Source organism: Babylonia areolata, chromosome 21 (genome assembly GCF_041734735.1).
Source record: "Babylonia areolata isolate BAREFJ2019XMU chromosome 21, ASM4173473v1, whole genome shotgun sequence".
Lineage (NCBI taxonomy): Eukaryota > Metazoa > Mollusca > Gastropoda > Neogastropoda > Buccinidae > Babylonia > Babylonia areolata.
Genome location: NC_134896.1, coordinates 40,316,258 through 40,339,471, shown reverse-complemented (window position 1 = coordinate 40,339,471; position 23,214 = coordinate 40,316,258). Strand labels below are relative to the sequence as shown.

General features: G+C 44.1%; 1 protein-coding gene across 1 annotated transcript in view; it reads right to left on the bottom strand.

The window, feature by feature from the left end:
* Positions 1–6,352: 6,352 nt before the first annotated feature.
* Positions 6,353–23,214, bottom strand: part of LOC143296620 (protein dispatched homolog 1-like) — a 147,688-nt gene continuing 130,826 nt past the window's right edge. The window contains exons 12-13 of the mRNA XM_076608650.1: positions 8,060–8,275; positions 6,353–6,565 (exon numbers count right to left, since the gene is read on the bottom strand). Of these exons, the coding sequence (XP_076464765.1) occupies positions 6,353–6,565; positions 8,060–8,275 (429 nt within the window). The remainder of the gene's footprint in view (positions 6,566–8,059; positions 8,276–23,214) is intronic.

Here is a 23,214-nt window from a genome sequence, read left to right as displayed (position 1 = left end):
ATGTGAACTGAGGATGGTGAGGAGGGTGGCTAGACACCCTGGTGGAAATAAATGACCCATCAAAGGGCGCCAGCTTTGGAGAGCTACCTGCGGCCACCTAGCTAAGAGAGTAAACCCTGACAAAAAATCCGGTGAGGGGCCCCTAAGGCGGTTGGATGGCAAACTTTGTCACTTTCCGGCAGCTCCTACAGCCGCGCTGGCACCAAAACGTAACAGCCTTGCTGTTCCTTTGGGTCTGTCGGCGAGGTGGAGAGGGGGGACAAGCTGCATGGGCAACAGCCTGTCTTTCATATTACATTGCCCAGGCTTATATCCGTCCATCCATCCACAAACACCTTGCATCTACAACCTGGAGAGGACACTCCAGCCTCGTTACTAGCACTGGCGTCGGAACAACACGTGAAGCAACAGTTACCGGTTATAAGTTAGCGCGCAATTGGCGTACAGCCGACTCCAGGGGTTGCTTTTGATGGTGGGAAGGACCCTCGCATCCCACTGGACAGCTACCACCCGCCCAAGCTGGGCAGCCCCCAGCCAATTAGGTGCTGTCCCGCCACGACCTGCCTTCGTCTATGGGTGTATGAAGATTAGGAGAATATCCGACAAGCAGGTCGTAAATTTCCGCACCAGGCAAAAAGAAAACTTCAAGAAACGGATCAACAATGAAACTGGCCTGTTGGAATGTCCGGACAATGATGCCTGGGCTCTCCCAAGATCTGCAAGACATCAGTGACGCCAGAAAGACGGCCGTCATAAACAGCGAGCTGATGAGACTAAATGTGGACATTCCCACTCTGCAGGAAACACGGCTGGCTGACTCAGGAACAATAAAGGAGAGGGACTACACCTTCTTCTGGCAAGGAAAGAGCTCTGATGCCCCAAGAGAGCACGGAGTAAGCTTTGCAGTCAGGAACAGCCTGCTGAACATGATCGAACCAGGCAGCGGCGGTTCAGAACGACTCCTGACTCTCCACCTCAACACCTTCGAAGGCTATGTCACTCTCGTCAGCGCATATGCTCCAACTCTGTCCGCCTCTCCAGACGCCAAGGATGAGTTCTACGAAAATCTCGCATCAACCATAAGGAACATCCCCAGGACAGAACAATTTGTTCTGGGCGACTTCAATGCCAGAGTGGGTGCAGACAGCGATTTGTGGCCCTCCTGTCTCGGTTCCTTTGGAGTGGGGAAAATGAATGAGAACGGACAGCGACTACTTGAGTTTTGTACCTGCCATGAACTGTGCATCGCCAACTCCTTCTTCAATACGAAGCCCCAACACAAAGTCTCCTGGAGGCACCCGCGCTCAAAACATTGGCACCAACTGGATCTGATCCTAGTAAGACGAGCTGCCATCAAAAACCTTCTCCACACTCGCTCTTACCACAGCGCAGACTGCGACACGGACCACTCCCTGGTATGCTGCAAGATCAGACTGCAACCAAAGAAGTTCCACTGCTCAAAGAAACAAGGGAACTCTCGCAATGACGTCAGCAAGATGTGTCAGCCAGACCTTGTAGAACGGTTCGCAGTGGCCTTTGAGAGAGAATTCGATGCATTGCAGCCCAGAGACTCTGCCACAGAAAGATGGGAAACGCTACGAGACACCATGCACCGCATTGCTATGGCCACCTTTGGGAAGAAAACCGCGAAGTCCCACGACTGGTTTGAGGCCAAATTATCAGAGAGAGTATTGAGGCCAAGCGCGCTGCACTCACCGAGTACAAACGGTCACCTAGTGAGAAGAACCTGCAAATCCTCGGGGCCGCAAGGAGTAAGGTTCAGTTTAACGCCAGGCGATGTGCAAATGAGTACTGGGCAGAGCTCAGTGAAGAGATACAGAATGCTGCTGAAAGAGGCAACATCCGAGGGATGTATGATGGCATCAAGAAAGCACTGGGACCAACACAGAGCAAGACTGCCCCCCTCAAATCCCCCACTGGGGAAGTAATCAACGATCCTAGCCAGCAGATGGAGAGATGGGCGGAACACTACTCCGACCTCTACTCCACAGAAAACATGGTGTCCAACTCAGCCCTCGATGCCATCAAGTGCATGCCGGTCATGGAAGAACTTGATGCAGAGCCAACTGAGGACGAACTCAGCAAGACCATTAACAGCCTGACATCATTAAACACTGCAAGACTACTCTTCTGCATCCTCTGCACACAGTCCTCTGTCAGTGCTGGAATGAGGGAGCTGTACCGCAGGACATGAGGGACGCCAAGATCATCATCCTGTACAAAAACAAGGGCGAAAGGAGCGACTGCAACAACTACAGAGGTATCTCGCTTCTCAGCATTGAAGGCAAAGTCTACGCTCGGGTCCTCCTAATCCGCCTGCAGAAACTGGCGGAACGCGTTTACCCGGAATCACAGTGCGGTTTCCGAGCAGAGAGATCCACGGTAGACATGATCTTCTCCCTTCGCCAAATCCAGGAGAAGTGCGGAGAGCAGAGGATGCCCCTGTATTTCGCATTCATTGACCTCACCAAGGCCTTTGACCTAGTCAGCAGAGACAGCCTTTTCAGGGCTCTTCGAAAGATCGGCTCGCAGAAAAGGGACGGCAGCCAACAGACCAGCATCAGCTTACACATGTGACCGCTGTGACAGAGACTGTCTCTCTCGCATCAGTCTCTACAGTCACAGGCGACGCTGCTTGGTTCAAGCAAACAGCCAAATTAGACATTAGGTCGGATATACTCTATCCATGGTAAGCCATGACCGAAGGAGGCCTTTCACAGTTATTTCCCCTTCTTCTGATGACGTCATCAGTGACGTCGCTATGTACGTACATGATGCGCACAATGGCACTCAAGGGGTTGTTAACGTCGGTGACATGAATCAAACGAAATCGTGTTTTTTAGCGTACCAGACTGAAGTGTTGATCACTGGGTAAGGACTGAAGTGTTTATCACCGGGTAAGGACGTAAGTCTGAACACACACACACACACACACACACACACATATATACATACACTATTCGTTATGTCCTTTTGTTGTGACAATTAATCCTTAAAGATTTTATGACAATAAATCAAGTCGAGTTGAGTCACACACACACACACACACACACACACACACACACACACACACACACACACGCAAGGAGAGGCCTTTGCACACACAAGCCTACTACACGCGCGCGTGCAGACACCTGCATAAAAAAACAACAACTGGTCACTGATCTATATTAACATAGACATCTTGCTGACACGCTATTCACGAGACACAAATGTCACACGAATGATTCATGAACAACAGCAGTCTGATGACACTATTTACAGCAAAAAAAATTGCAAAGCGTATAAACAATAACTGCACTGATGACAAGTTGATAATTCTGGCATTGAAAGTGCTAACTGTTTAATTAAGAAGCAGAATCAATTTCTCTGGACAACAACAAAGTCATATGAAATCGCGTTGCTTCCTGTAATTGTTATTTGCCCACCAGAAAGAAAAAAAATTGGAAGGAATGACGACCTTAACAAAAGTATGTGTAGACCACATGTCCACGTTTGTCTTCGACGAAAACAAGAACAAAAATTTCATCATCATCTCCACTGTCTGGTATTATAGTGGAAAATATTACAACTGGATCTTTAAAGACGGAATCATACTATTCTGCCTAATTCAACTCTCAGTCTCGAAACAAATGGTCGCAGAAATCACCAACCATTACGAACAGTTTAACAACTTTCATTCTGAGACCACAAACTGCCATTTTATTTATTCATTTATTTTTATTTATTTATCTATTTATTTATTATTATTATTATTTTTATTTTTTTTTGGCCACTTTTCCCCGAGCAGGATTCTTTCAGCGACAGTCATTCAAGGGAGACTACCTCTAACATCTTATGCCTTCTATTTGTGACTGGCTTTCTTCCCATCTCCAAAACAAAAAACCTACTTTTCTGTGCAGATGCATAGTGTAAAGTTAGCCATCTAATGTCGTCTGCAGTGACTGCACAATGTAATGTACTGAATTGTATTGTGTTGTGTTGTGTTGTGTTGTGTTTGTTACGACATATTTCTCTGTGTAAAATTCGGGCTGCTCTCACAAGGGAGAGCACGTTGTTGCAGTGTCGACAGCAAAGACAGAAAAACAGAGGAAAAGAACCCCCCCCAGTTTAAATTCAGTTGTCCCAAAGGTTAGTTATTTGTGTTTTTCATATCATAATACAAATATATCTCCACAAAGTAACATAAAAAATCAAAATAAATGAGAAAGAGAATACGGAATGAGACATGGAAGGCAATAACAGGACATCGAATTCTGTTGAATTATATTGTATTGCGTTGTGTTGTACTGTATTGTACTGTACTGTGCTGCACAGTACTTTCTGTAGTCTACTGTATTTACTGTATCCTACTGTACTGTACTGTACTTCACTACACTACACTGTGCTGCACTGCACTGCACTGCACTGTACTGTTCTGTACTGTACTTCACTACACTGCACTGCACTGCACTGTTCTGTACTGTACTTCACTACACTGCACTGTACTGTATTGTACTGTGCTGTGCTGCACAGTACTTTCTGTAGCCTACTATATTTACTGTAGCCTACTGTACTGCACTATACTGTACTGTACTGTACTGTTCTGTACTGTACTGTACTTCACTACACTGCACTGAACTGTACTGCACTGTACTGTACTTCACTACACTGCACTGTACTGCATTGTACTGTACTGTACTTCACTACACTGCACTGTGCTGCACTGCACTGTACTGTACTTCACTACACTGCACTGTACTGCATTGTACTGCACTGTACTGCACTGTTCTGTACTGTACTTCACTACACTGCACTGAACTGTACTGTACTGTACTGCACTGTTCTGTACTGTACTTCACTACACTGCACTGAACTGTACTGTACTGTACTGCACTGTTCTGTACTGTACTTCACTACACTGCACTGTACTGTACTGTACTGTGATGTGCTGCACAGTACTTTCTGTAGCCTACTATATTTACTGTAGCCTACTGTACTGCACTATACTGTACTGTACTGTACTGTACTGTTCTGTACTGTACTGTACTTCACTACACTGCACTGAACTGTACTGTACTGTTCTGTACTGCACTGCACTGCACTGTACTGCACTGTTCTCCACTGCACTGTACTGTACTGCACTGTTCTCCACTACACTGCACTGTTCTCCACTGCACTGTTCTCCACTGCACTGTACTGTTCTGCACTGCACTGTTCTCCACTACACTGCACTGTACTGTACTGTACTTCACTACACTGCACTGCACTGTTCTGTACTGCACTGTACTGTACTACACTGTACTGTACTGTTCTGTACTGTACTTCACTACACTGTACTGTACTGTTCTGTACTGTACTGTACTACACTGTTCTGTACTGTACTGTACTGCACTGTACTGCACTGCACTGCACTGTACTGTACTGTACTGTACTGTTCTGTACTGCACTGTACTGTTCTGTACTGCACTGTACTGTACTGTACTGCACTGCACTGTACTGTAGTGCACGATCAGTGTTCCATTATACTGTACTGTTACTTTTTGTCACAACAAATATTTCCCTGTGAAGTTCAGGCGCTCTGTCCAGGAAAAGTGTGTCGCTAAAGTGCAGCGCCACCCATTTCATTTCTGTCTGCATGTGAATTTTCTTTGCCTGTCAAAGTGGATTTTTCTTGCCGGGAACCCTTTCGCTGCCGTGGGCTCTTTCACATGCTGTACGTACACGCTGCACACTGGACCTCCCTCTATCATCTCATCCAAAAGAATACCACAACTCAAGATCTTGTGGAGGTGTTTGTGGGGGTGGGGTGGGGTGGGGGTGGGGGCGTGGGGGGTGGGGGTTGGGGGATCTGTGGGGATCTTCGGTGAATCCATAGGACGGACGGAGATGTTTCTTTTATATCACAGTCAGTGTGTTATACCTTTTAAGCAAAGATAATTACAGACACCCGATTAGAGTTTGCTGTTCCGCAGGACGGATTTTTTTCATATCACAGTTTCAGGGAAGATACAGAAACGGTAGAGGAGTACACATAAACCGAACACTGATCATCACCACGTGTCCTTAATATTGCAAAGGAATATGGGATTGTTGTCTTTCTCTTCGTTGAAATGCAGTCTTCCTTACGGACGCACGCGCACTCACGCATGCACACATACCATTAACAAATACACACATGCACACACATACATGCGCGCGCGCGCGCGCGCGCACACACACACACACACACACACACACACACACACACACACACAGGGGAAAGAGACAGACAGATACAGACAGAGAAATCAGATAGCCAGCAACACCACATGTGCCGTTCAAAAAACACAGCCGGTTGTTCCAAAAAGTTCTAATGTCTTGTTAGCTCAGCGCACTCCACAACGGTGTCGCCAGCTCCGCCATGGCGACCTGTCTTTCGCTGCCAGCACTCGCGGCACTTCTTGACTAGGACCCAGATGTCACCGGTGTCTCCTTCCGGTCCCAGAATGCCCATGACTGTGACGTAGAGACCCATGGAGAACACCAAAGAGAAACCCATGGTGCAGAACATGAAGATTCCGAACTGAAACACATTGTATGGTGTTGGTCTACAGTTAGAATGTAAAAAGAAAAGAAAATTACCGATACATGTGTGAGTATGCTGGCATGTGTGCACATGTGCACATGTGTGTGTGTGTGTGTGTGTGTGTGTGTGTGTGTGTGGTGTGTACGTGTGCGTGTCTCTTAGCGTGCGTGCGCATGCGAGAGAGAGAGATATGCCGTGCTTTTCAAGGTGGCACATCTAAGTATCTCTTTAAAATATTGACTGGAATACGACTTTTGGCCTATAGTCATAAGAACGCTCGTGTAATGACGAGTATCATCATTACTTGTATCTAAAGTGGCATCATCAGCAAGCATGCCATATTGTATTTTTAGAAATAATGGTAGATTGCTGATGGATAATGAAAAACTAAAAGACCCAGTACTGAACCATGTGGAACAATAAATTTGTTGCAGAGAAAATATAATGTAAACGTGCTTAAAGACACTATCTGTTGTCTGTTGGAATGAAACAATGAAATCAACTGCAGTGCTCCATGAGATAATCTATAAATTGCTTACTTTCTAATGAGCAGTTCATGGTTTTTGACGTCAAAGACTGTTGCGAAAACTACAGAGATTCTTTTTTTATATCTTTATTTAAAAGTAATCCATCCATTTGGTAAGTGTTGTGTGACAAGAATGATTCTTTCTAAATCCAGGTTGTTTTGGATGTATGAGGTCGTATTTGTTAAGATGTGAAAGACGACATTTATTGATGTGTTATTCAAGTGGTTTTAATAAACAGGTAGAATCGAAATAAGTCTGTAATTCGATGGGTCAATTTTGTTTCCAGATTCATATGTTGGTATCATTTTTGCTCGCTGTAAAGCTTTTCGAAGGCAGTCTTTGTCAAGACAAAAATTGTATATATAGGTAAGAGTTTCTGCTATAATAGGTGCTGAAAGTGTGATAATATTTCCATCTATCCCATCAGTCCCGCGCATGGTTATCTGTTTTAAATGCTTTAATGCAAAGAAAACTTCATGAACACCTAAAACACTATATCTAATTTTGAACTGACATTCCTCGCTTGGCAGTATTTTCCTAGTTCTTCTAGGTCATCGTCTTTTGATTTATCATTTTGAATGAATTTGTATGTTGCGGTTCAGAAATAATGATTTGGTTTATCAACTGATATATCATTCATGAGATATGAGCTTCAGTTCATGTTTTTATTTGTTAGTTGATGTACAGGCTTTCCATATTGTTTTACTGTCTCTCTTTTTATTAATTAGAGGAAGGAAGGTTGTTTTTTTTCATTCTGCTCTTTGTTTTTTGTTTTTCAAATGTGTTACGAGAGCCAGTTTATAATAAATATTCTCTTTGATATATAGCGTTCTGAACGTCTTTTGTCAACCAAGACAAGTCTTGAGAGAGAGGCGGGAGGGTGGGGGAGGGGGGGGGGGGGAGTGGAGGTGGTGTCTTTCAGACAGACAGACAGAGCGGGCAGGCACCCCGCCCAGGCCCTGACCTGAAAGAAGAACTGAATATGGGCGAACAGCATGAAGGAGGAAGCCCCCAGGGTGGTACAGGCGCCAGAAAAGACAGAAATGCCCATCCTCTCCAGCGCCTGTTGCAGTCTCCCCCGGCGGTCAGTGCGGTGAGACATGTGGTATCCTTCCGCCAGGTGCACCACGAAATCCACGGCCAGGCCCACCACCAGGCACATGTTGAGGGACACCAGCACCTGTGATGTAATGTAATGTAATGTAATGTAATGTAATGTAACGTATCACCACCAGGCACATGTTGAGGGACACCAGTACCTGTAATGTAATGTAATGTAATGTATCACCACCAGACACATGTTGAGGGACACCAGCACCTGTAATGTAATGTAATGTAATGTAACGTATCACCACCAGACACATGTTGAGGGACACCAGTACCTGTAATATAATGTAATGTAATGTAATGTATCACCACCAGGCACATGTTGAGGGACACCAGTACCTGTAATGTAATGTAATGTATCACCACCAGGCACATGTTGAGGGACACCAGTACCTGTAATGTAATGTAATGTAATGTATCACCACCAGACACATGTTGAGGGACACCAGTACCTGTAATGTAATGTTATGTAATGTATCACCACCAGGCACATGTTGAGGGACACCAGCACTTGTGATGTAATGTAACGTAGCGTAACGTAACGTAACGCAACGCAACGTAACGTAATGTAATGTATCACCACCACTACTGAGGGACACCATCACCTGTATTGTATTGTATTGTATTGTATTGTATTGTATCACCACCAAATTCTTGTTGAGGACCGTTATGTAGCATACATTCAGTGCACGAATAAGATCCCATGGCGACAAAAAGTGTTGTCCCTAGCAAACCGTAGAGAACAACCTGGATAGGAAAATAGATAATCTTGAAGCTAGAAAAAGAAAGAAAAGAAAAAAAACGGATGTCGTAATACAATACAATACAATACAGTACAATACAATACGATACGATACAATACAACGCATCGCAACGCAGTATAATACAATACAGCACAACACAGCACAACACAATATAATATCACACAACGCACTCCAACAACAAACCACAATGACTTAAGCCCAGAGGTTAAACTTCAGGGCGTGTCGCCGTCACTCACTCACCCCCAGCCTCCACCCTGCCAAGGGGATGACCCCTATGACGCAGGCGGTGGTGCAGCAGATGCACAGAGTGGCCAGCAGACCGTTGATGACGTTGCCGGTGGACAGGATCAACAAGGGCAGGGCCAGGGACGCGCCCAGCTGCACCCCCAGGACGGCGTTCTCCGCCAGGGCCTGCAACAATGGACTCCCAGTCATGCTGAGTCACTTCAAGTTGCGTCAAGTCAAGTCATGTCAAGTCGAGCCAAGTCACGTCACGTCACGTCAAGTCAAGTTCTCGGCCAGGGCCTGCTACAAGGCAGCGGAGGATTTCGGGTCAAGTCAAGTCATGCCAGGTCAAGTCAAGTCAGGCCAAGTCAAGTTGTGTCAAGTCATGTCACGTCACGTCACGTCAAGTCCAGTCATGTCAAGTCACTGTCACGTCAAATCAAGTCATGCCACATCAAGTCAAGTCAAACCAAGTCACGTCAAGTCAAGCCAAGTCACGTCAAGCCACCTCAAGTCATGCCAAGTCAAGTCACTTCAAGTCAAGTTCTCCGCCAGGGCCTGCAACAGTGCAGCAGGGGGTGGGAGGGACTACCAGTCATGCCATGTATCAACGGCACTGTTCTAAACTGGTTCAAATCTTATCTCACTGACCGATTCCAGTCTGTCATTGTTGATCATTTCCAATCTGAACCCGTTAAAATCGAACATGGAGTCCCACAGGGATCTGTTTTAGGCCCAGTGCTCTCCGCACTGTACACTGCTCCTCTCGCTGAAATTATCAACCGCCATAATATCAGTCATCATTCTTATGCTGATGACACTACTCCAGAAGAGTGATACCCCTGAAAAAATGCGGAAGTGAAGCTACTCATAGAAGAAAACAGTAAAGAAGAGGACATCATCATATACACAGATGGCTCAGTCACTAAAGACCAATCCGGTTGGGGATTCACTGCGAAACAAAATGGAAAAACAATTTGGGAAGAGAATGCTGCCTACAAAGTCACAACCCCCAGCCTAACGATGGAAGTTGAAGCTGCGACACATGCCCTCCAGTGGCTATCATCCATCCATATGCCCGGAAACCAACATGCCATGATTCTAACCGACTCAATGAACCTCATACAGAAAATTGAAAACGGAATGGGAAGCCCAGAGTGGCATAAGGCAATGCGCAACTTTCAGATTAAAAAACTCACATGGTCATACTGCCCGGGACATGCAGGTGTTAAGGGAAATGAGCGAGCTGACAGACTTGCTGGTAACGCAACACCAACGAGAGGCCTACATCTAGGAAAATCGGAAATCCTCAGAAAAGTCAAAGAATATCAAAAAGAACAGGTACAAGGCCATCACACCATCGATCGCCTCAAAGAAATAAAAGCAGAGAGGGAGCGGCCGTAAGTCTAACATGAAAGGCAGAGCACGATGCTTTGCAAATCAAACAAATATCGGCATCATTTCCAAACCAACATTGCGCAAATTTCTTCAAAACGGAACAGAGTCTCTGTGGGCTTTTCCAAATACAATAGACTGAGCAACACACTAGACGCCACGTTCTTGGCATCAGAGATCTTTTCCCATCCCTCTTGCGGCCAATCAGTGGCAGCCTCTGTGCGTGTGTGTATGTGTGTATGTGTGGGTCTGTGTGTTTGAGTGCGTTTGTGCATGCGCAAGGGTGTAAGTGTACACAAGTGTCAGGAGAGTTCTGTGCACGTGCGTATGTTTGTGTGTGTGTGTGTGTGTGAGGGGGAGGTGGGGGTGCCGGGGGCAGGGGGGGTAGAGGATGAGGTATGTGAGTGTATGCATGCCTACACTGTTGGAGCAACGGGATATTGGAACGTGCGGGTGTGTATATACATATCTTTGTATATATATGTGTGGGGTTGGGGGTGGGGGATATGGGCGTATGTGTGTGTGCTTGTACAAGTAAGTGTTCATCTGTGTGTGTGTGTGTGTGTGTGTGTGTGTGTGTGTGTGTGTGTGTGTGTGTGTGTGTGTGTCGTGGAAGCTGCGATACGTAGCCTAGAAATGAGTGTGTGGAGGAGGGGGGTAGAGGAGGGGCAGAGTAATGTGTGTGTGTATGTGTGTGTTGGGACTCATGTACGTTTATGTGTATTTGACTGTGCTTTCATATCTGTGAAACTGCATGTTTGGTGCATATCTGTTATGCATGTGTGGGTGTATGTGTGAATGTGTGTCATACATTTATTTGCTTATTTATCATCGTTGTCTTATTTATTTACTTATTTACTTATTTATTTATCTATTATTATTATTATTATTATTACTACTACTACTACTACTACCTTTTTTCCATATTATAATTATTATTTATTTATTTATGTATATATGTATTTATTTACTTATTTATGTACGCTTATCTATTATTTATCAACCTTTTTTTTTCTCTCAAGGCCTGACTAAGCGCGTTGGGCTACGCCGCTGGTCAGGCATCTGCTTGGCAGATGTAGTGTAGCGTGTATGGATTTGTCCGAACGCAGTGACGCCTCCTTGAGCTACTGAAAACTGAAACTGAAAAACTGTCGATGCAAAAATTTATCAGTCAGACATGTCAGTCCTGCTACTGCCAACTGCGGCGCATCAGTGCCGTCCGGAAATATCTGTCCACTGACGCAACATCTAGACTTGTCGTTTCTCTCATTCTCTCTCGCCTTGACTACTGTAACTCTGCTGCCCGACTCGTCCTCAGAAAGAAAAGATCTGAGCACATCACTCCTCTTTTGCAACATCTCCACTGGCTCCCTGTCTCACACCGAATAAAGTACAAAATCAGCACTCTGTGTTATAGATGCATTCACAAAACTGCCCCTTCCTATCTCTGCGGCTGCCTTCACCTCTACACTCCATCTTGCTCACTACGATCGGCTTCGGATCCACTCTGTTTACGCATACCCAGATTCAAACACTCCACTGTTGGCCGCCGTTCTTTCTCTGTCTCTGGACAGCTCTTTCAAGTCTGGCCTTAAAACCCACCTCTTCCCAAAATAGCCTCCCTTGCCTGCCCTTCCTTGTCTTTAGTTTCTACAGTTTTAGAGTTATGCATGCGTGTGAATGACTGGTGCGAAAGCGCTTTGATTTGTCTCTGCACAAGATTCAACGCTATATAAATACCATTATTATTATTATTATAAGTCACGTCAGGTCAAGCCAAGTCACGTCAGGTCAAGCGAAGTCGCGTCACGTCACGCCACGTCACGTCACGTCAAGCCATGTCAAGTGAACAGGGGTTGAGTCTAACGACCTACTGGCCTGCATCCTTCAGGTCGAGTTGTTCAGGGTTGCGGTCTTGTCTCCAGCATGGTGGTGTGGTTCGTTTTCGAGCCATGACTATAGCCCTGAGCAACTTGGTTCGAGCAAGATGCACGCCACCAAGCTCGAACCCTTCCCCCATCCCCTCCTACCCCCAGACTGTAGGGTAATAGGCTCAACGCTTGGCTTATGTCTTGAGTCTGAGATCGACATGAGCTTGCAGTTGGGCCAACAACAACGTCAGAGTTGTAAAATGAGAATTCATTTCTAACTTAGTCTTTTGTGAAGGACTATGACTCTATAACTAGGAAGCAAGACTGCACTGGCTCTTAGTGCTGCAGCTGTAGGGGCTAGCTGTCCTTTGGGGACCATACCAACGCCGACTGTCCTTAAGCCCTCTTGACAGAGAGAGTGGGAATGTATCTTGGGCAAGACACTCTCCACGATAATCAAATTCTGACCCAGACAGTCGTGGTAGCAGTTTCCTCTTCTGCTATATCGTACTCTCTCTCTCTTTTTTTTTTTTTTTTTTTTTTTTTTTTGCTCCAGAATTTTGCCACGGACAACTCTTGCACACGGGTCTTCAGCTGATCGTCTCGAAAGAAAGACCACGATCTGTCAGTTGAAAATTCGGAATCAACGACATACACACTTGTTCTTGCACATCGTTGTCGTTTGTAATAGGTGCTTTTAGTCATTGTTGTTGCTTACTTACGATTATTACCCTTGACTATACGGTTTGAGATAAATGTAAGTTACGGCATCTAATTACACCCCGCTCATCCCTGCGCCGCCCCTTCCCTACCCCCTCCCCATTCATTTTCTCTTTCCTCTTTTTCTCAGTCTGTCAGCTTTTTTCTTTACTTTTCTTCTGAGGACATGGTGCAAGAAAGTGGTATAGGCTTACTCCTTTCCCCTCAACATAGATCATTTTGACGTGGATTGATATTTTTATTGCTTCCTCTCAACACGTCTGATAGCACTGACTGAAGCTGCAGAACTATTCGGTGAAAGAAAATAACACACGTTCATTGGTAGTGAACACTTACACGCTGAATGTACAGCCAGTGCCAAGAGGTCCTGGTTGTCTGGAACCCACTCTGCATCTCTTCAGGCATCTTTTTGAGCTGTGGACATTATCATCATCGTCATCATCGTCATCGTCAACGTTATCATCATCAATCAATCATCAATGATCATCATCGTCATCATCATCAATCATCATCATCCACCATTCATCCATCTCCACCTTTCACAATCCCCCTCTCTCCTCCTCCTCCTTCTTTATCATCATCCTTAACCATCATCACCAGTCATCGTCTACCAATCATCATTCACCAATAATAATCACCATCACTGTCTACCAGTCATCATCGTCATATCATCAGCAACAACAACAACAACACCCAAACACCATCAATATACTGCTTCAGCTATCGTCATCATCTTCGTCATGCTCGTTATCATCTTTGTCATAGTCGTCAACATCATCAACATTAGTTGTCATAATCGTCATCTTCTTTGTATTCATCATAATAATCATCATCATTATCTTCTTCGTCATCGTCGGCATCTTCGTCATGATTGTAGTCACCATCACCGTCATCACTATCAGTAAACCGTGTCATTTGTCGTAATCATTATCTTCGTCATTATCATTACCATCATCATCAACATCATTAAAGTAAATATAAGTATTCGGTTTCAATCGTCGCGACGATCATCAAGAAAGTTACCATCATCATCACTGTCCTTTTGGATAGGACTGGATGAGGGGTTTAGTTGGAAGGAGAGAACAAACACAGATAGAGAAAAGCAAGACTGAAGAGACAGACAGAGCACAGACCACAATGCCCAACACACACCCACACCCACCACAACCACTCCCCTTCCACTCCCTCGCCCCCGCCCCCGCACCCCCAACCCCCTTCCTCCGCCTGTTCCCCGCACCCAACACAGCATGCTACCTGATCTGTCATGAACTGCTCCCAGCGCTCAATAATGGGAATGCCTTCCTTGGGGCCCAGTGAATACAACCTTATCGTGCTGTTGACTGCGATGCTCAAATATTTGATTCTGTTGCCCACAAGAATGGCTGCACACACCACAGGCAAGAGCCGTCTTTAACACAGGAAATGTGACTGCACCCAACAATCTCAAACCATTTGTAGAGACCCAGGCTTTGACACACAACCGACAGAACTATTATAATAATGAAAAATTCAGTAGTTGTGCATATGTGTGTATGCATGTGTGTAGCACTACATGCATACAAGAGTTTGTGTCTAACTCGGATCCAAATCGACAATAAAGAACTGAGAAGATGACTTGGTGTGGGGCCTTCTTCAAGAGACCATCATCTCTGCGGGTGAATGTGTACCTGCAAGTACTATGCCTGAGGCAAGGCAAACAGAGGGTAAGCAATATCCAGTGTTCAAGAACACAAGAGCCTATCCTGTGGGTCTACAGACCTGAAGTCAATTTACCTTTACCACCTGCCCATGAAGCAGAGGTAAACATGGCGGATCCTTTTGTGGCATTGCTTTTTAGGGGAAAACAATTGTGCTTTGTGGATAGCACGTGTTTTGCAAACTCTCTCGACAATGCTCTGAAAGGTGCAAGAGAAGTAAAACTGAGAGCATGTGCAGAAGAGAATTACCAGGATTTTGAATCATGGGTTAGCTGCCTGAGCACACTGCATGTGTCTTGAATACGAAGTTAACTTAACCTTTCCCTGTCGATGGTGGAACTGTGATGGACGAACCCGGGTGTGGCCGTGTATGAGGGAATCTAAATGAGTGGTGTGGGAGTAATGCCACTGAAACATTGCAGATGATGGGGCAGCAAAAAAAAAAAAAGAAAAAAAAAGTTAACTTAACCTTTTAGATAAACTGTACCTATGGGTCCCTACCATGTCAAGGGTAGCTTGCCTGAAGGCAAAATGAATTTGTCTTGAATACTGCCCCGGGTGGGTACTTTCGGTGACACCCAAGTCACCACAGCCTTGTGAGCTGACAGTTCTGTTTCAACTCTGCCTTGCCTTGCCTGGTACTCACGGTACAGGGAGGGGTGTCGTGTAAGTGTGAGTGTGGGTTAAAGTGAGTGTGTGTGCGTGTGTGTGTGTGTGTGTGTCAGCGCGCGCGTGTGTGTTCGTTCTTTAGTTTAACGTCTTGTCACTGTTGGTGATATTAGACGAGGGTAAGAAAAAAATCGAGGGGGCAAAAAAGAAATTACTGTGTACGCATGTGAGTTAGTGAAAGGGTGGGTGTGTGCGCGTGTGCGCGTGTGTGAGCGCACGCGTGTCAGTGCGCGCGCGCGCGCGCGCGTGTGTGTGTGTGTGTGTGTGTGTGTGTTCAATTTCATTTAATGTCAATCCACATTAAGTGATATTAGACATGAAAAAAAAGAAAAAGAAAAAGAGGGATGTGGGGAGAAAAGAGGGAGGGGAAGGGTAAGGGATTAAAACAATACTATTCACAACATTAACTTGAGAACAATCCGACTAAGAGAATAACTTAACTCTAAAACATGCAGGCGTAAAGAAAAAGAAAAAGAAACATTCAAAGGTGTGTGTGTGTGTGTGTGTGTGTGCGCATGCGCGCGTGCATGCAAGCGTGTGTGTTTGAGTGAGCGGGTGTGAGTGTGAGAGATCGTGAATGTAAATGTGTGTGAGTGAGTGAGTGAGTGAGCAAGTGTAAGTGTGTGTGTGTGTGTGTGTGTGTGTGTGTGACCGTGTGTGTGTTCAATTTCATTTAATGTCAATCCACATTAAGTGATATTAGACATGAAAAAAAAAATGAAAAAAAGGGGGTGTGGGGAGAAAAGAGGGAGGGGAAGGGTAAGGGATTTCTCATTGAGAAAATGAAACTGAGACTGAAAAACCTAAGGGCAAAAAAAAAAAAAAAAAGAAAGAAAGCTAATGCAGCTTTGTTACATACTGTCCTCTGTGTGTACAGCATCACCGCCCAAGAACAACATCAGTAACAACAACACCAGACAGATAACGTACAAGGGGCTGTCAGAACGCTGGAAGTGTAGGCGTCAGTCTCCTCCCCGAAGAGCGAGTTGAATATCTGGTAATCCTCCGTGTTGTTCTGCTGGAAGGCGTCCCAGATCCAGTACGTCAGAGGGATCTGAGCACAGAAACAGAGACACGTGCAGACAAGTCAAGAAGCGTACCTAAAATCAAGAAACGTACCTAAAGCGAACGGTTGTCGTTTACTGGTACCTACAGAATACAGAATACTTTATTATCTCAACAAGAGAAATTCGTAATTCACCTGTACATACCTATACATACTGACGACACATAGCTGTCATTTACTGGTACCTATACATACTGACGACACATAGCTGTCGTTTACTGGTACCTATACATACTGACGACACATAGTTGTCCTTTACTGGTACCTATACATTCCTATACATACTGACGACACATAGTTGTCCTTTACTGGTACCTATACATACTGACGACACATAGTTGTCCTTTACTGGTACCTATACATACATATACATACTGTGGAGTGATGGCCTACAGGTAACGCGTCCGCCTAGGAAGCGAGAGAATTTGAGCGCGCTGGTTCGAATCACAGCTCAACCGCCGATATTTTCTCCCCTTCCACTAGACCTTGAGCAGCGGTCTGGAAACTTGTAATTCGGATGAGACGAAAAACCGAGGTCAAGTATGAAGCATGCACTTAGCTCACGTAAAAAAACCCACGACAACAAAAGGGTTGTTCCTGGCAAAATTCTATAGAAAATTCCACTTTGATAGAAAAAACAAATTAAAAACAACAACAACTGTATTCAGGGAAAAGAATGAAACAAGAAAGGCAAAGCCTTCAAGACTCACTTGTGATACACTTTAAAAAAAATCCAAGCTTTTTATGTATTGAGTATAATGCATTTACTGTTATATTTATATTTTTTGTATTCTCTGAACTTGGCACTTTGATCTGATATTCGACCCAACAAAAGATCTGTCATTATTATCCTTTTTTGTTCAAACAGGAACTTCTTTTGCTAAGCATGGAAGTTTTATTTATTGCAAACGTTTTGGTGTAGACAGTAAAACAAGGGAAATTACTCTGCTGGGGAACTTAGTTTGCTTTAAACTGATCTTTCTCATCTTAAACATTACATTTTGAAATTATACTCAATACATAAAAAGCTTGCATTTTTTTTTAAAGTGCATCACAAGTGAGTCTTGAAGGCCTTGCCTCTCTTGTTTCAAAATGTAATGTTTAAGATGAGAAAGATCAGTTTAAAGCAAATTAACTCCACTAGCATTACAGAGTAATTTCCCTTTTTTACTATCTGCACCAAAACGTTTCCAAAATAAATAAAACTTCCATGCTTAGCAAAAGAAGTTCCTGTTTGAACCAAAAATGATAATAATGACTGCTCTAGCTGTTGGGTCAGAATATCAGATCAAAGTGCCAAGTTTAGAGAATACAAAAAATATAAATATAACAGTAAATGCAGTTTCCATATAATTAGGCTTCATTCTTTATTTTTTTGTGCCAATCCCATAAGCGCAATATTGTTTTAAACAAGATGACTGGAAAGAACTGAATTTTTCCTATTTTTATGCCAAATTTGGTGTCAACTGACAAAGTAGTTGCAGAGAAAATGTCAATGTTAAAGTTTACCACGGACACACAGACACACACACACACAGACACACACACACACAGACAACCGAACACCGGGTTAAAACATTGACTCACTTTGTTTACACAAGTGAGTCAAAAAAGGGTGGCGCTGTAGTATAGCAACGCGCTCTCCCTGGGGAGAGCAGCAAGAATTTCACACAGAGAAATCTGTTCTGATAAAAAGAAATACAAATACAAAAATTACTGACGACACATTGCTGTCGTTTACTGGTACCTATACATACTGTCAACACACAGCTGTCGTTTACGGGTACCTATACATACTGACAACACACAGCTGTCGTTTACTGGTACCTATACATACTGACGACACACAGCTGTCGTTTACTGGTACCTATACATACTGACAACACAGATGTCGTTTACTGATACCTATACATACTGACGACACATAGCTGTCGTTTACTGGTACCTATACATACTGACAACACACAGCTGTCGTTCACTGGTACCTATACATACTGACAACACACAGCTGTCGTTTACTGGTACCTATACATATTGACGACACACAGCTGTCGTTTACTGGTACCTATACATACTGACAACACACAGCTGTCGTTTACTGGTACCTATACATACTGACGACACATAGCTGTCGTTTACTGGTACCTATACATACTGACGACACACAGCTGTCGTTTACTGGTACCTATACATACTGACGACACACAGCTGTCGTTTACTGATACCTATACATACTGACAACACATAGCTGTCGTTTACTGGTACCTATACATACTGACAACACACAGCTGTCGTTTACTGGTACCTATACATACTGACGACACATAGCTGTCGTTTACTGGTACCTATACATACTGACGACACACAGCTGTCGTTTACTGGTACCTATACATGCTGACGACGCATAGCTGTTGTTTATTGATACCTATACATACTGACAACACTCACCATAATTTTCTGCCGCTCCACTATGCCTGTAGTGGTTGTCTGGACGCTAGTTCATCGGATGGGACGATAAACCGAAGTTCTGTGAGCAGTACCCACTTAGCACACGTAAAAAACCCACGGCAGCAAACTAAAGCTGTCTGGCAAAATTATGAAGAGAAAACCCTTGCGCGCGCGCGCGCGCGCGTGTGTGTGTGTGTGTGTATATGTGTGTGTGTGTGTGACTTAAACCTGATGTAATGACACAGGCACCGAATGACGAGCGCCTAAAGGCAATTCTCAGTCGGCTCTATCCAGGTAGGTAGCCTGTAGTGCAAATGACTGCGTGGTTTTTTAAGGGCTCCGAGTTTATTTTCTGACCGATGATACGCGCTACATAAGTATGAATGTTAACGGTATGACGCCTGTGGTGGGGTACGCACCATCATTCATGGACCCACCAAGTTCCCTGTCTATACGTCAGTGTAATTGTTTTTGTCTATGTCTGTCTTCAGTCTTTTTATGTCCAGGATACAGTATCTCAATTTAAAGTTGTGCACACGATATCTAATGCTGAAACTGTGCGCAAACTTCCCAGATTGAAATTGCGGACACAACGTCCAAGTTGATATTGCATATGATTATATTACACTAATTTTTGTTATTATCCACGCACTATGTTGACAGTGCACACACAATAATTACACTTTAATTTGAAATTGTACACACAATATCTAATGTTGAAAATTATGCACACAGTATCGAAAGTAGAAATAGTGTACACACAACCACCCAAAGCTGAGATAAGTGTGTATCTTAAAACTGAATCTGTGTATATCATACATCAAGGTTAAACTGTGAATATTAAGATTGATAATACGTTTTGAGAGCAGAATAGAATAGAATATGTCTCTATTACCAAGTGTACCGGGGTCACAAGGAATATTGGGGGTGGGGGGGGGGGGGATAGTACATAACAAGGTACGAACATAAATCGAAAATCATACACAAACACAGATACAGTAGAAATTCGGATACATACAAGTGCATATGAATCCAAAAACTTGTGCATACTCACACATGCACGCACTGCACACACACACACATGCACGCATGCACACACACTCTCTCTCTCTCTCACACGCACACACACACACAGACACACACACACACACACATTTGAACAGAAGCCACATATTACATGTGGATGGGGCTGATGACTAGTTCTTCAGGTAGATGGCTGTTGATTGTGTTGATTAAGTGAAAATCTAGAATTTGTTTTCATTCATGTTCGACGCAGAACTATCAGTCTGTCTTATTTCCTGCAGAAAAAAAGAGCATTCACACTCACATCTAAGAAATTAGCAAAACTTGAGTTGAAGGCTGAGGTGTTGTAATAAGTGTTAAGTGACGTCATAAAGTCTGACGTTTTCTTCCAGTCCCAGGGCAAACTGACGTCAACACTGCTAGAAACAGGATCGTTCTGAAACAGGTGATTAGTCACGTGTTTCACCACCCTGTTTGGCAAAACAGCAATAACGACAAACACTGTAGCGACAACAACAACAATAATGATAATAATGATGATGATAAGAATACAGATAATACACGTAATACAAAATGGCTAATAACAAACAAATACTTTAAAAAAGAGACAAAGTGACAATACTTAGAATATAAGTACAACCAGATTAAGATCAAAGAGATTTGATAACACGAAGGCAGATCAAAGAGATTTGATAACACGAAGGCATGGATGTATATTTTTTTTAAAGTAATAATAAACAAAAGATTAAATTACACAGTAATCACCCGTTCGTGCAGGTTCACACGTACACATGCTATCGCGCAGACTCGCACGTACACGCGCACATAAACACACACGCACTTGCACACACATAAACACCTACACACATACACACGCGTGCACACACACACACACACACACACACACATGCTGTAATGATACCGACCTTCAGAAATGCCTGCAGGTTTCTAGGGAAACAGGCTATTTCCAGCTGTCCAGAAACGAGGTCACGTTTAATTCTGTACTCCGACACCTGTTGGTCCGTGAAATTGAACAGGTCGTCACAGATGGTCTGGAGGACAGACACAAGCGGCGGACACAAAGAATGACTTTAATGTTGTATTCACTACTCTTCAGGCTGTGTTGGGCAATGCAACAACATAATGCTTTAGGTTTCAACTGAACATAGATCTCTCTCTCCCTCCCTCTCTCTGTCTGTCTGTTGTCTATGTTGTATGTGTCTATATCCTCATGATCATCCATCATCAAACACAGAAAGAGGACCAAAATTCCTGTGGCCTTTCATGACCTGCTCTCATGGTGACCACGGTTTCGATTCCCCCGCCATTTCCACGCTTGTGGTGAGCTTCTGCCAAAGTTTGCTAAGGACGGATAGAAGGCCGTAGCAGTAATATCAGCTCCCGGAGAGACACTCATTCAGTCTAGTTCCTCCACTAAGTGAAGACTGGTGTGAGTAGGGAACTCAAAAGGTGGTGGCTGGCGTGTGATGAATCAGAACAGGTATCACAGAACACAACATAAGTGACTTGGTAACAGTGTGGAGTCTCCTCTGGTGTGCGGGAGACTAATTATCGATAGCTCCCTGTGGACTGCCGGCACTGGGGCCACGGTTGGTTGTAGCTGGGGGGTTGGGTGGTTTGGGGAGGTTGGAGGGGGGGGGGGGGGACTCGGGATGACGGCGTGGGGGTCATGGCACTGAATTCGCGTGGGTGATGGGACAATGAAAATAGTCGTCAATAAACGAATTTATGGACATGAAAGTGTAGTGGAATCTGAGGTCGCCAAGAGAACAAGGAATGAAAGACTGCATAACTAATGATCAATTGTTAAATCACTTAAACGTGAATAGAAACAAAACCCACTCACACGTGCAGACTTAACATGCATTGGGAGCAAGGCAAACCCACTTACGGAAAAGCATCTACAGGCCTTCACAGACTGTAAGACTTACACACGCCCAATTGAGAGAGTTTCAGGCCACACACACACACACACACACACACCAGGGAGGTGCAGGCACTGACCACAAAGGCCCGCTGGGCCGCCAGAGTACTGGCCTGAAAGCTGTCGTCAAAGCGGTTGTCACCGAGACACGCAAAGGAGGAGAAGTGACAGGAGGACAGGTCATTCTCCTTCAGTCCCCACACCAGGTAGATGGTGACGGTCCGGTCCTGGTCGTTGGACACGAAGGCTTCTTTGAGAAGGTTGACGGCCTTGGAATAGTGGTGCGTGTATCTGTACAGCTGGATCTATGGCAGGAAGCAACACGTTCCATTGTTAAACTAGTTTTTGACTCACTTGTGTAAACAAAATGAGTCTATGTTTTAACCTGGTGTTCGGTTGTCTGTTATGTGTGTGTGTGTGTGTGTGTGTGTCTGTCTGTGTGTCCGTGGTAAACTTTAACATTGACATTTTCTCTGCAAATACTTTGTCAGTTGATACCAAATTTGGCATAAAAAATAGAAAAATTCAGTTCTTTTCAGTCATCTTGTTTAAAACAATATTGCACCTCTGGGATGGGCTCAAAAAAATAAATAATGAAGCCAAATTATATGCAAACTAAGTTTACTGGGTTTTTTTTTGTTTCTTTTTATTCTCTAAACTTGGCACTTTGATCTGATATTCTGACACAACAACAAGAGCAGTCATTTTTGTCATTTTTTGTTCAAACAGGAACTTCTTTTGCTAAGCATGGAAGTAATATTTATTTTCTATGTCTTTGGTGCAGATAGTAAAAAAGGGAAATTAATCTGTAATTAATCCTAGGGGGCTTAATTTGCTTTAAACTGATCTTTCTCATCTTAAACATTACATTTTGAATTTTTACTCAATACATAAAACGCTTCTGTGTTTTACTCTCAATGTACAGGGCTTTCACTATGTTCATTCCCCCAGATGGTCTTTTCAGAAAATACTAAAATCAATACGACATTATAGATCTTGGCTGAGCCCTGAAGGTCATGGGCAAAAATCAATTGCGTACACATATTTATACACATTCAAAGCGCGTGCTCATATTCTTCGTGAACGCGAACGACGCCATTTCGTTTCAAGTTGTTGACCTGCCCGTTCAATCCCATATTCTATCGACAATACATGATAACATGTGATGGAAAGTTGGAGAAGGAGACCG